Below are 13,847 nucleotides of genomic sequence, written 5' to 3'. Positions count from 1 at the left end.
GGAAAGAGATACAGAAGTATCAGCTGATGAAGCACCAGACTTCAGAGCAGCTGCTTTCCTCAATTCTTTATCCACCCTCCACCATATAATACAGCTTTGTTTTATTATGTTTCTTATATAGCAAGATGTGCCTACAAACTGAGTTTTATTGCACAACCTTGTGTAGACCAAAGACAATTAATAAACCTTGAACCTTAACTTAGTACCAATTATAGACAAAAAATATTTTCTTTGAGGAATGGCTGAAATACTACTATTAAACACACAGAAAAACAACTTTTACATGTTATATTCAGCTGACCTGTGCTAACTAAAAAATGTCTCCTGTTCACACTCAAAATATAATTAATTTGATCAACACTGTCTATTTTAGCAGGCATGAGAAGCAAATCATTTACAGTTTTACAAATGATCTATTCCTTTCAGAGAAACTATGTGACATGTGAAACTAAATGTCACCATACATTTCAATTTTAACCTTACTTAAACTTGCCCAACTTCATAGAAATAAAAATTACTGATGTTAAAATACTCCCAAAAGTTCACACAAATCTTCCATTAGGACAACAGGACATGTATTGATGTACTCTACTCCATTTGCCCTTTTTCATCTGTTTATGAAGCTGTGAAACTATGGTGAGTGACACAAGGACTGTATATGTGTGTGTTTCCTCAGGGGGACAGTGGAGGTCCTCTGGCCTGTGAGGACTCGTCCGTATGGAAGCTGGTTGGTGCGACCAGCTGGGGAATTGGCTGCGCTATGAGGAGCAAACCAGGCGTTTACACACGCGTTACACAGTCGCTCAGCTGGATCCGCCAACAGATGGAGGTCAGTACATGACCGGCTATGTCCTGTTTAAGGTCCTAACACTTTAGAAGGACCAGAATTACAAGGGTTTGGCCTTTGGAGAACATCGGACCAGTACCGAAGCAGATTCACTGTATGGTCAGCATGTTTTATAGAGTTTGGGATACTGAAGAACACTAAATATAGATATATTCAAACGAAGGAAGGCTGCACTTGTAAGAGCCTTGTCAACGCATTATGATACACTGCAAACTAGTTCCCATGTAAACTTGACACGTCACAGTAGGAAAAGCACAGGTGTAAATAATAAAATGAATGATAGCTGAATTCTATTTACCTGCTGAAGTCTGACTACTTAGGTCTACCTCATCCAAGTCTATGTTTTGAAACGTGCCCCAGGTAGTGTGCATACTGATTTACTGAATACAACCCTCTACGTCCATGTAATTGTCCATTTCTGCATTGTCTTTCAGAGAGAAGAGGCTTACAATTCTCCAATGCTGAGCACAGACAACTGAAGCCCCAAGTTACTTCTTAGGATTTGGCTTGGATGTTTCCATATTTGACAAAAAAAAAAGAAACAAAAGAGATATGAACTATCACACCAGAGTCAAATCCTGTTAGGGGGCAAAGCTGACGGAGCAAAGAGGCGATGCACAGCAGAGAGTTAGGCATCGTTTATTCCAAAATAGAAAGCTCTAAGGCAAAACAGACAAGAGAAAAGTGAACAACGCTTCATAGAAAGCAAGACAGACGCAAGTGGGGACCGAGAGCTCAGCGAGGGCCGACAGAGTCACTGCACGCTCATGCTGCATGAAATTAACCATTTCAACTCTCAACTTTACAAGAGGGATATAAACCAGATTGCTGCAGCTATTGACAGACATTGTTGTACAGTACAATATTACAGATATTCAAACAAGAGGCACCCTAATTTGTGAAGTAATCAACATATTGATAAAAAGATTTCAATCTTTCACTACATGTGTATGTAGTGGCAGGGGGGACCAACAGAGGCTGCGGTCCCTGTCCATTTAGGCAGGCAATGAACAAGGACCTTTCCAACCGTTTCATCGCAGTAAAATGTATGTGTACATAAATAAAAGTTTGACGTGTGCAAAAAGTCCACTGCTTCTTGTTGATGATGGATTTGATAATATCCGACCGGTTACTCAGACCCTTGTGATTGTTTGATTAGCATAGTGTTCTGGATTGTGCATTTGAGAAATGACGGCATTATTGTAAAAATGATAAAAGATGTGATGCATGGTATACACAATGACGTTAAAACTGGAGCTCTATTTAAAGAAATAAGAGCACTGCAGTAAAGTTACTGTGAAAGATTACTGCAATGTTGCAGTACACAACGTAAAATTATTAACATGTGTTCTGCAGTTTAGTGTCCTTTTGACCAATTTTAAAAAAGTGTCAGACTTTCTTTTTGTGCTTCTTGGCAAGAATTATTTAACAAAGAAAAAAAAAACACAGGTAAGGCCTTGATGTTATTGTACGTTTAAAACCAATTTAAATAGCAATTTTCATCATTCAATTCATTTTTCGTTTTTTTTTAGAAAACTTCAAAGAACCCTGGAAAACAGGGTTGCTAGCTTTAATTATGAATCTGTACATAAATATTCCTTACAAAACAGGAGAACACTGACATGAAACAAAAAACACTAAATTCATACATTTGTATATAAAAATAAGCATCTCCTTTTTTTCTCAATCTCTCACCTTGGGCTCTGCTTGGCCTGCAGGGCCCATGTGAGAGCCGTGGAGTTAGTCGCAAGAGTGCGCATACTACTCAAAACACAAGCATGCAAAAAAGACAAACCCTTACAGATACAACTTGAAACTGTTGGCATCCAAAACGAGAATTCAACTGGGGAGAGGGAACAGGGGCCGAGAAAAGAAATCAGAAATCAGTCAACATTATTTAAAGGAGCATACAAACTAGCTTCGAGTGTTTTTAACACTTCCTTTTTCTTCAGCTTGTTTGATTTAATCTTGTTGAGCTTAAATATACAAAAAAGTGCACTCGCATACATCAACCAAATAATTAAAAAACTGTTTCTGAAATGAAACTCCTGATGTACACACGCGCAGCATACACCGCCGTTCAGGAGGGTGGAGGGTTGGAAGAGTGCAGGACCGTTCTGTCCTGTAATTTTGTGCTCTATGTAAACCTAATGTGTGTTTGTGTGTCTGTTTGTGCTATGACTTTTAGTGTGTCTGAGAACACACAGGTGACCTGTCGAGTTATTTACGCATGTCTCGTGTGCAGATCAGAGTGTGAGGGAGTGTGTCCTCTACTGCAATGAGTCGCTGTTGTCCAGGCCCAGCCCGGCCATGTCCGTGTCATCGTCCTCATCTCCGCTGTCCCCCGACTCGTCTTCACTGTGGCCTCCCAGCATCACCTGCTGTACCGCCAGTGTGGCGCCGTCTGACGTCAAGCTCTGCAGACCCTCCATGTTCATCGTCACCATGGTGCCTGAGAACCACAGGAAAGAATTCCTGAATAAAAGCCTATTACTATGCATGTGGAATGATTATAAAAAATAAAATAAAAAACAAAAAACAAACAGCATAAACCGACCCATCAAGCTACAGTTTATATCCATGGCGGTCCAGGATCATGATACACGTTGTCAAGACTGAAAGAATCTAATAAAAAGGTAACAAGTGTATTTTTGGGCGAAATCCCAGTGCACAGACGCACCCACAAACAGACGCACACACACACAGACGTCCTGCTCGCTTTCCATTGCATCATTCTATTTCCTGCTTTAACACTCCTGGTTTTTACCTTTGATGTGCGAGTGACAGGCTCAATATTAGCAAGTTACACTTGTTAACCTTTAGTGCAGACCAGAGTGTACAGAATAAGTCGTTATCAACGACTCGGTAAACTGAGAAAGATGTTCATATGTTTTGTCACACACCAGGGCTCAATACATAACAATCACTACAAAGTTCTGGGAATTGAAGGTCCCTGACCTTCTGTAGATGTTGAGTCAGAAATGGAGGGAAAAATATATTGTTGCCCCCTGTGGTCACCCAGAGCTCTACAATAGTATCTCATATTCATACCCAGACCGAACAAAACTATATGTGTATTGATGTATCTGCGTAGACCATCTATGGTATGAACAATATTGTTGCAGCTGTAGTTATTAACAACTGCTGTATGTGTGTGCGTGTTGCTCCACTCTCCAAAGAGATTTCACGCCGTCAGCGGTCTCTGGGACTTTAGATTGTATCTCATACTCGCCTGCTTGGCTTCAGAAGGGCTGTATCAAATAGTTCTAAATTCTAGATCAACGTTTTGGCATGTCTATTTATTCTACTATCATCAGTGTTTCCTTCATTTCTGCATTCAAAATTGTGCTTCGAGGGAATGATTTGTGTGTCTTCTCTTCTCTCATGGGGCAGGAAAATCAAAAGCGGGCTTGTGTGTGTCAAGCTGTCTTGCCCTAAGAGCAAATTTAAGAGCAGGCGAAATAGAAGAGACCTCCCAGCCTCTTCTGATCGGCCTTTACAGAGCCGCAAGACTGTTAAGAACGAGTATCGGTGGCCGATCAATCAGAGCACCCTTAATTGGCCGTGGTTGATGAAACGTGCATCCCCCCCCAAAAAAATACAAGCAAAACACTGCTGCGTACCGTCAGGCATGGTCACTTGCTGCTGGTTGCCTCCCCCAGTGGCGATGGAGTCCGGCCAGAAGCGCTGCAGTGGCCGGTTTTGTGGGGTCTTCTTCTTGGCTTTTGGGGTCTCCGAGGAGCTGGCGTCCAACATGGGCTGCAGGATCCGCCTCCGTGCATTTATAAACCTGGAGACACACGGAGATCTGTGATGGTACTGACTGGAATGTGTGCTTTTTTTAAGTTTCTTGCAGGTGTTCTGTCCTGATAAGCTGTGATGAAATCATCTCCTACTAAAATTGAACAGGAAGTCGGAGTTTAATCTGTTAATCCAAAACAGCCTTCAACTGATTGGGTAAACTGCATTGAGTTGTGTTTTCATAAGGATCAAATGCAGCAAGTAGAAGCAGAAATTCTTAATCACTGACTTTAAAGCCAGCAGGTTACTCATCTCTTCAGTTTTGTGGGCAGACAAACAGCTGACTAAGCAATTAGTTTTTCTACAGCGGGTAGAAAAGGGAGTGTTTCGACAAACACCCCTGCCCTGCCATGAATTTAGGATGCTGCATATTAACAGTACTGAATTGTCTTTATGGGCCAAACTCACCAGTTGTTGACTTGCAGAAGTGTCAGGTTTGTCTGAGTGGCGATCTGTTTCTTTTCATCCTCTGTTGGATATGGGTGCTACAGAGAGATCAGTGGAGGAAATGCTTCAGTGTTTTTTGTTTTTCTTTTAATGGTTGAAGAGTTACACAGGCAATAGATTGATGCACACAGACTCACCCCGATGTGCTGGAAGAGCCACGAGCGCATGACATTAGTGGCGTGTTTGGGTAGAACGCCGCGTTTGTTCTTAGTTGAGTTGTCGTCGTGATTAAAGAGGTTCAGGTCCTGGTGAAACTGCAGCTGCAGCTGCGCAGACAGACACGTATTCAGACATCTTTCTGTTTGCTCACTTTACCAACAACACGTGGTTCTACTCAAACACAGTGTGAATTTATTTTTTCGTTTTAAACTTTAAATGAATTACTAATATATTACAATTTTAGGATTTAGAATATACACCAGCATCACAGTCACAAAGCAGATGAACTACCTGATTGTTTTGGACGCGTATTGTCCCAGGAGATAGAGCCTGTGTTACCACCTGGCCCTGAGGAGTGACGACTGTAACAGGCTGATACACCGTGCCACCTAGAAGAAAACACACACACACACACACATTAATATAATCACACACACACACATTAATATAAAGAAGCAAGCGCTGATCAAAGTATGAGGGACTCTGAATAGTAATGTGCGTGACTAAATCCCCATGTAGACTAAATTGCACACTCCAAATTTGGGGGGACATTGGAGCAGCATCAAGGCCTAAATAACAACATAAGGCTACAGTTTCAAAATCAAAGAATAAATATTTTAATCAGAGCACACTATATAAAAACACTAAAAAAAAGTGCTAAATAAACATAATCACATGTATCTCGACCAATTATTTTAATAATAATAATTTATTTATTTGACTGCATATGGATGTGGGTGTTGTCACCAGGCCTAGAATTCAGCATTTTGGCTGACACCATCTTGTTTTCTGGCAACCAGAAATGACACAAGAGGGTGAAGTTAAGTACAACTCAACATTGAATAAGCTACCAAATGCTCCAATTAACTTTATTGAAGTGAAAAAACACTGTAAAAGGGTTAAAGTTGTGGGATGAAAACATGGACAACTCCCAGACTGTTTGTAGCGACCTTTCAATCAAAAGGTAGCCCCTTATTTGACTCTAGATGGAGCATAACTTACAAAATGAACATCATGCTGTATTGAAGACTTCAAACTAGAGATTGAGACCATAAACTCATGTTTACAATGTTTACTGAGGAATAAATCAAGAGAGAAGAAATCAAGAGAAGTAGAGTCATTTTCTCATTGACTTCTATACAACCAGAGGAGGCGCCCCCTGATGGACATTAGAGAGAATGCAGCTTTAAGGCACTTCCACAGTGGCTTCCCATTTCAGACTTGGAGGTTGCCGCCTGATAGACACACTTTAACAGATGAGGATCAATTAACATAAAATAAACGCGGGTTGTGATGTGGCGTGACGTTATCGTAACATTTGACTCTGTGGTCTAGTCGTCCAACATCGCACGTCAGGGCTACTCTCTGCAGGGGGAGCCTTGTTCTGACACGTCTAGTCACCTCTTCGTAAATCCAAGGCACTACACTGCTACATCCACCAAGTGTTGGCAAGAATGAGTCAGGATCACATAGCCCTGCGCTACAGTTCAGCGGCTTGCTCGTGAGACACCATGTTGTGATTTTGCCCGGAGGAGGAGGTTGTTTGACAACACGCAGGGTTTTGAGGCCATTTAAAGGACATTTTTATATCAGTTTAAAAATTATTATATATTTTTTTGAATGTATCAATAGTAGTCACTGACATAATGATTTTGTGACTTTGATCTTTAAAAAAAAATATTGTGGTAATAAGCCATATTTATGCATAGCCCTAGTACATGACAACATCTGAGCTGCAATAAGAAGAGTACAGTACCTGAGGGAGCGGTTGTATGCCATGGCGACATACCTGCGACCACCTGGGTGGGGTTGACTGCTGTCACTGTAACGTTCCCTTGCTGCAGAGCTGACGCTGGCACCACAATTTGACCCTGAGGACTGATAGTCCCTGAGATGGAGCTGGGGGTCTGCATAACACAGAGCAGCAATACAGAACGGGCCAAAGTCAAGTGTGTGTTGATGGCTCATACTTTAAAGCACATTGAACTAATACTGTTTAGCAGGTAAGAGGAATGAAATAGGTTGAAAAGAATTAAAATGCAAAGAATCCAAAACATTATCAGTGTTAGAACTTTCAACTCAACGGAACTTACAGATTCAACTATTTGTGTTTAGTGGTGATAAGTACAGTCCACCTACAGTCCATACCAGAGTCTTGGTGGGGGAAAAGCCCTGAACCTGGCCTTGTATGGGGGAGTAGGGGCTCCCTGGATCTCCACTCAGCAGAGTCTCGCTGTTCATCTTAGTCTTGAGGCAGGCGATGTAGCGGCTGCAGAAGTCCTTACACAGGTCACTCACCTTCTCCAGCTCGAGCAGGTGGATCCGCAGCACCTGGATGGCTTTCACCATCTAGAGGTCAGAAGTATAAGGCATTAATTCAGATCTCCAGACCGCGTATTTTTACTGAATATAGGTCAATAACGATCAGAGTAAAACTTTATTTCACACTATAATGGTTAAGTGTTCCTTTTCCTGATGAGTTGGTTTTTACTTGCAGCTGTAAAAAAAAGGTTGGGTATGAGATGGATGAGAAAGAAGTGAGCCAGATGAAGTGGTGGAGACAGTACCCAAGGAGGAGAGAGTGGTGATGCTGTATGGTGTCAAGGAGAGGAATGTGGAAGGATAGATGGTGGTGGATTTTGTGAAAAGGATGGAACTGGCTGTGGTAAATACGTATTTCAAGAAGAGGGAGGAGCACAGTATAAGAGTAAAGGAAGACGCACAAAGACTAGACTATCTCTTATGCAGGAAGTGCAACCTGAAAGAGACTGAAGACTGCGAGGTGGTGGCAGGGGAGTATGAAGCTAGGCATCAGATGGTGAGCTGTAGGATGACTTTGGAGGGTTCCTTGTTAGGCTGATGAATGAAGAAAATGACAGAGAAAAGTTGGACAATGGGGGGGAATGTGAATAAGGATGTGCAGCATATTAGTAAGGATGAAGTGAGGACAGCTATGAAGAGGCGTGAAGATGTTTAGGCGTGGAGGTGTTTAGGTGAGATGGCATGAATTAGAGGGAGGACAGCAGAATGGTGAGGATGCAAGGAGTAGTGGGAGGAAATGTGTTGCATCGATGCAGTGACCAAACATAACCAGAAGTTTGGTTTCATTTGAGTCAGAGTCCTTACTGAGTTTTCCTGTCATTAACTGTCTATCAGGATTGTATCTCTCCTCTGATCTCCATGTTTCACAGAGGGTTGGAGCTTACCCACACTGTGTGCGGAGAAAAACGGGGACTGTGCAGTCCGCCAGCTTGTTGCTCTCGCTGCTATATTGTCAACAATGTTAGTCTAAAAAAAAAAATGGGCATGCAGGCTGAAATTCAACCGTGGTGGTGAGTTAAAAACATAAAGTCAGATCTACCAAATGATTGACGCTTATTGTGGCATCTGACCATTGTGAGGAATTTCTAATTAACAGCTAGGCAGTGACAGCAGTGGAGAGGACTGCATCTCACTGTGCTGTTGAGGTTAAAGGTCATTGACTAGTGATAGGTGAGTTGTTTGGGGTTCCTCCATTTTGTGTTTCATCGTGAAATGCCTCACGACACTGTTTTGGTTTGGTCAAATACCTCAGAACTGAACCTGTTTTTCAGTTATAAAGGTTGTATTAGCCAGTGATTTGACCAAGCCACAGTAAACACCCGTTTTAAGAAAATGTTCAATTATGTTTACAACTACATCAAAATGCAATAAAACATTCTAGTTTATTAAATAAAACAAAGAAACAACTGAAATGGTTTAAATATTTTGGGTGAATTGTGGGCCAGAGCAGTGAGCAACAGTGAAGCAAAATTCCCCTTGACAAAAAAAAGTTAAAGACAAAAAAGAAAAACAGCAACAACTACTCAGAGAAGTTCTACCCCTGGCATGCAGCGGGAGCTCACCAAGTTGTCAAGTTCAGGGTCCTCGCTGAAGAAGGGTTTGCCTTCCTTCTCCTGACTGCGGACAAAGTTCTCAATGTCCACGTCAAAGCTGGCCGAGGTGATGCAATCAGAGCTCAGCGTGGACTGTTCACACTTCTCAAACAGCAGGGCCAAGAGAGGGAACAGGGGATGCCTGTGAAAGGTGGCAAAGGACAAAACCCTGAATTCAAAATTGAATTAAGGCAAACTGCTTTATTCATCTAACCTATATCTGTTAGTGACTACAGCAAATCTAGTTTGTTAAAGTTGGAAAGATATTCTAAGCTTCTGACTTCCTGATTTTGCATAATATTGGTGAATTTTTATAGAGCAAAAGCATTCCATCACTTTATTCTTATGCAATGTAGTGTCACCAAAATCACCTCGCACAAAATGGTTAAACTAAAAACTTTAAAAACCTTATTACAATTGTCATAAACAGACATTTTAATTAAGAGATCAGGATCTCGTAATTGTGAGATTTGTCTTGCAATTACCAGATAAGATGTAAATGTATTTCCTATTGTTAAGGCAATGTGATTCCGTACTGATTAGACGGTAAGTAGGCCGTGTGAACATTAACGAAAATGCAAAAAATATCAGACAAAAAAAACAAAAAAAACAAAACGCTTTCACATTTCAATTGACAAGAGCAATATACAAGTTAGGATGCACCGATACAGATATCGGGCCAATACTGATTTAAATAGTTGGATCATATATCTATTCAATTGAATTCTATGTTTATAAACATATCCCTTACAGCTGCAACGGTTACTTAACTAATCATTTAGTTGATGGACAGAAAAATCTCCAACTATTTTGATAACTGATTAATCATTAAAGTTATTGTTCATGCAGAATTGTAATTCCTATTAAATCAATGTATTTTTTGTTACATTTTGTTTCACAATGGTAGGAAAGCAATTCTAAAGGCAAGCCTGATGTTGCCTTGCACATAAAGGACTGATCCCAGTCTCTTCCACACAGCGAGGCCTACTTACATAGAGCATATACATTTAAAACGGGTATCGGATCAGTTCGGTTCTCTGTATCGACCGATACCCAAAGCCAAGGTATGCCTATCTGGACAGCAAAGTCAGATCAGTGCATCCCTAAATAAGTCACGAGAACAAAGGGGAGGAGTTCTCATAGATGCCATGTGAGGTTTCCTAGGGATAGTTTAGTTTCTGGCCAAGCTTAACGTCACCAGGTTAAGACAGGGAAAGATAAGAAAACTGATTTAGGAATATGTGGCTGTTGTTCTGGTTCTCTCTCCTTAACAAACACACAGACAGAATTAGCTCTACCGATATATGGAGGCTTTGTCCGCATCCATGGGTGTCTGTGGCTCTGTGGGTATCGGGCTGGGCGCCTCTGCCAACGTCCCCTCAATAAACTTCTGCTCGGAATCGCCGTCTACCTTTACTACACCTTGCATCTGCAGAAAGAGAGAACACAAAGAAGTGAGAGAAAGAAAGCGACAGAGTGACAGAATGAGAAAGGGAGACAGAAACGGACAGAAGAGGTGAAGAGACAGGGGGAGAATGAGAGACATTAAGACATCATGTGAAGACCAGAGTAGCTGGAGGGTAAAGCTTAAAACAAAGCCTTGCTTCAATATGAACCCTTTGGAAAGTCATGAGGACATGGTCTGACAATGCAGACCGATGCACTACATACCCAGTGATTTTATTGCAATTGAGAATATAATCAAGAACCTGTGTGTACACACGTTACCTAATGGAAGTAAAAGAAAACATTAAAATGTGACTGTAGCCTCCGCAACACTCGTGGCACATTTATTGCTTTGGAGCCAAGTTTCTCCTCCTTTACTTTCACACCGTGCCTGCCTGCCTACCCAGGGGCATAAATCCCATCCCCATCCATGTGACTGAGAACAACAATGAATGAGATTGAGTACAAAGTAGCTAAAAATAATCACTTGCTTGGGGTGGAAATTTCTCATTAGTCACAGATCCTTCTCAGCTCTAGACACCCCCCAATTTGGCACTTGAATAATGCTGTTTTGTAAGCAATTTACATAAGCTCAGACACAGAAATGCTAGGCAGAAAAAGAGCTTAATACAGCATCAGTGTTTCCAATAGAGTGATTCAGACAGCCATGCACGTCTCCAACAGATTACTAAAACTGATGTAATAGCATAATCATTGGCGGTGTTCGAGTGTTGCATGCATAAAGGGGTTCCCCTTTTGTTCAGCAATCCAGGCTGAGTTATCCCCACTAAAAATAACTATGGGCAAGGAGTGATGCAGCATACTGAAAGTTGTAGCTTAAATGTTTAGGTTTTGTTTTTTGCAAGCACTGTTGTGGTTGATTATCATTGTAAAACAAGCCAAAACGTGCAGTTCAGCCATTTGAGCAGATTGTGTAGGCCTTGAGGTCCAAACCAAATGTCTCCCTCTAACCCACCTGCTGCTCTCCCTTTGGGTACTTGTCCATGGAAACCGACTGGGCTGCCATCACGTTCACTGCTGATGCTGCAAACTCTGGGGCATTATAGAAAGCAGGGACAGGTGGCCAACCTATACAATACACATAGTTTTCATTAGACTACCTGTCTGGAGTGTAAAGTTAGGCACAAAAAAATGAAGTAACGGTCATGGTTGTCATTATGAAGGATCATCATTACCTTTGTAAACTGGGTTAGAGTAATTAAGAGCGAACAAACGAGCTCGTTTTCATAAAACAAATAGTTGATGTTGAACATTAATGCTGATTAATGTAATATTACGTTGGGTATAACGTTAATGCCAACGCTAATTATCACATATTTCCTCCAAAACAAAACCTAAATGATAAGTGAAGCGTTTGAAGGATATATAGGGTGCAGAAATAACGAAAACATAAAAATATATATAATTAAAAAAATGTAAATGTTCAGTGCTGATTTTTGCACACACCTCTGGGGGGGACGGGGGGGGACGGGACTGTGGGGGAACCCTCGGGATAAACACTGGGGGTTAAGGTTGTATGAAGCGACTGCGTTTACAAAAGGTATTTCAATACATGTCAATAGTTACAAACATTTATGTTCACACCGTTGTCATAAAACAAGAGGAGATTGATACGACCCTGGGACGCGTTATAATAATAATAATAATAATAGTAAGTTTAGGACAACGTTACCCTGCCCCTGATATTAACACACCCACCACGATGAACGTAGCTATTAGCCCTGTGCTAGCTGCCCACCGTTTGTGGCGGCAAGGGGAGGGAAAAAAAGTTAAAGAAAGTAAACATTAGCCCACTAACGACATATCCTCTGCTACAATAACGTTAGTCTGGACGCAGACACATTAGTTCGGCGCGCGTAAGACTTGCTATTCCACAATATGTAACGTTAGCTCGCCTGTAAGGTTAACGCCACATTGACGTTAGCTCGCGAAGCTAACCTAAGGTTCACCCACAGAGCAGCCGTCTGGCCGAGCTAAAGCTAACGTTCGCTAACTGTTAACTTAAAAGTGTTTCTCGTGCTACAACAGTGAGGCCAAAGGAGACGCGCCATATTTAGAAAGAAGATCACTGCCAAAAAAACAAAACAAGCTAACCCAGCTAGCCAGGTACAAAAATACGAGCCCGCTGCGGATTGATACTAAGCTAGTCGTTTGCCCACATAACAAACAGCTTCAACGGCTTTAGCATTTTTTTAATTTAAATTTTAAATTAAAATGCATTTCTTGGCCGCTGTATACAGTAATCCAACTGCAGTGATATTAAGAAACATTGGCTGCCCACCAGGCTAGCCCGGGTGATGCCCAAATCCTTCCCACATCAGTCAATCAATCAAACGGGGACAGCTGTCCTCTCTCCTTCCCCTCCCCTCAGCGCAAATGTTACAACTGTCGGGCCTCGTTCCTAGCTCTCGCCCTTTGCTTTTCCACAATCCTCCTCTCCCCCAAAACGCCGACATATTTTTTTACCCCCCCTCCTCCTCCTCCTCCTCCCTTGTATACAGATTTTTTTTTATTCTTCCCGGAGCTCTGCTGCTTCTGCTTCCTTTCCAAAAACACCCTCTGCTGCCCTGACTAGGTCCGCGCTCCTCGCCCCGGGGCATTTTTGCGTGCGGCCCAGATTGTTTGATTGATAGGGAACGGAAAAAGAGGGATTTTGAGTGACAGCTTACCTGAGTGCCAATCTTCGTCACACTGACAAGCGGCTGCAGCAATCGGGACCCGCAGTTGTCGCGTTGCGTCATCGCGTAAGGGCACGCAGGGGCGCTTGGCTCATGAATATTTATAAAGTGGGCGGAGACATGACGTCCTACTGCCTGTCCCTCTGCGCCCTCTTGGGTTTTCAGCTTCGCAAACGTTATTTACCGCCCCCGTTTACACAACACATTTTCTATGTATATCTAACTCTCACACTCCTTTATGAACAGATGTTCTGTCATCATGTAAACACACTAATACACATAATAATAGATGCTGATTGTCTACCCCTAAAAGAACGCTAGCTGGGATTATTAGGCCATGATGTGCAAGCAGGCAGGCTAAGGGTGTAACAATTTTAATAATTAAAATAGAAACAGATAAACCACTTGCACACTCAGCTCTATTCAAATGCCCCCCTGAGGCAGAAAAGCTGAATTAAAGAAGCTTTTGATCTGTGCCTAGCCCTTTTTTACACCTATTCCTTTAGATAAGACAGAACAGAATCACTCCAGGGA

The 13,847-nt window shown here is 41.9% G+C and overlaps 2 protein-coding genes across 4 annotated transcripts in view; one reads left to right on the top strand and one right to left on the bottom strand.

The window, feature by feature from the left end:
* tmprss3a (transmembrane serine protease 3a) overlaps positions 1 to 1,351 on the top strand; it is a 28,893-nt gene extending 27,542 nt beyond the window's left edge. The window contains exons 13-14 of the mRNA XM_054615753.1: positions 677 to 829; positions 1,282 to 1,351. Of these exons, the coding sequence (XP_054471728.1) occupies positions 677 to 829; positions 1,282 to 1,326 (198 nt within the window). The 3' untranslated portion in view covers positions 1,327 to 1,351. The remainder of the gene's footprint in view (positions 1 to 676; positions 830 to 1,281) is intronic.
* A 117-nt stretch (positions 1,352 to 1,468) lies between these two features.
* Positions 1,469 to 13,374, bottom strand: pknox1.1 (pbx/knotted 1 homeobox 1.1). 3 transcript variants are annotated; one of them, XM_054615532.1, is made up of 11 exons: positions 13,305 to 13,374; positions 11,591 to 11,703; positions 10,467 to 10,597; positions 9,139 to 9,310; positions 7,394 to 7,603; positions 7,011 to 7,161; positions 5,546 to 5,643; positions 5,233 to 5,361; positions 5,057 to 5,133; positions 4,471 to 4,637; positions 1,469 to 3,299 (listed from the first exon to the last, which is right to left on the bottom strand). In XM_054615532.1, exons 2-11 carry the CDS (start codon positions 11,639 to 11,641, stop codon positions 3,118 to 3,120), a joined length of 1,368 nt encoding a protein of 455 aa, XP_054471507.1. In that variant the 5' UTR covers positions 11,642 to 11,703; positions 13,305 to 13,374; the 3' UTR covers positions 1,469 to 3,117. The 3 variants fall into 3 exon arrangements, with proteins under 3 accessions (XP_054471507.1, XP_054471509.1, XP_054471508.1); XM_054615534.1 differs by having other exon boundaries at positions 7,403 to 7,603; XM_054615533.1 differs by lacking the exon at positions 13,305 to 13,374 and adding an exon at positions 11,811 to 12,006.
* Positions 13,375 to 13,847: the final 473 nt, after the last annotated feature.

This window comes from Anoplopoma fimbria, chromosome 16 (genome assembly GCF_027596085.1).
Source record: "Anoplopoma fimbria isolate UVic2021 breed Golden Eagle Sablefish chromosome 16, Afim_UVic_2022, whole genome shotgun sequence".
In the NCBI taxonomy this organism is placed as follows: Eukaryota; Metazoa; Chordata; class Actinopteri; order Perciformes; family Anoplopomatidae; genus Anoplopoma; species Anoplopoma fimbria.
This window is presented reverse-complemented; position numbering and strand designations above follow the sequence as displayed.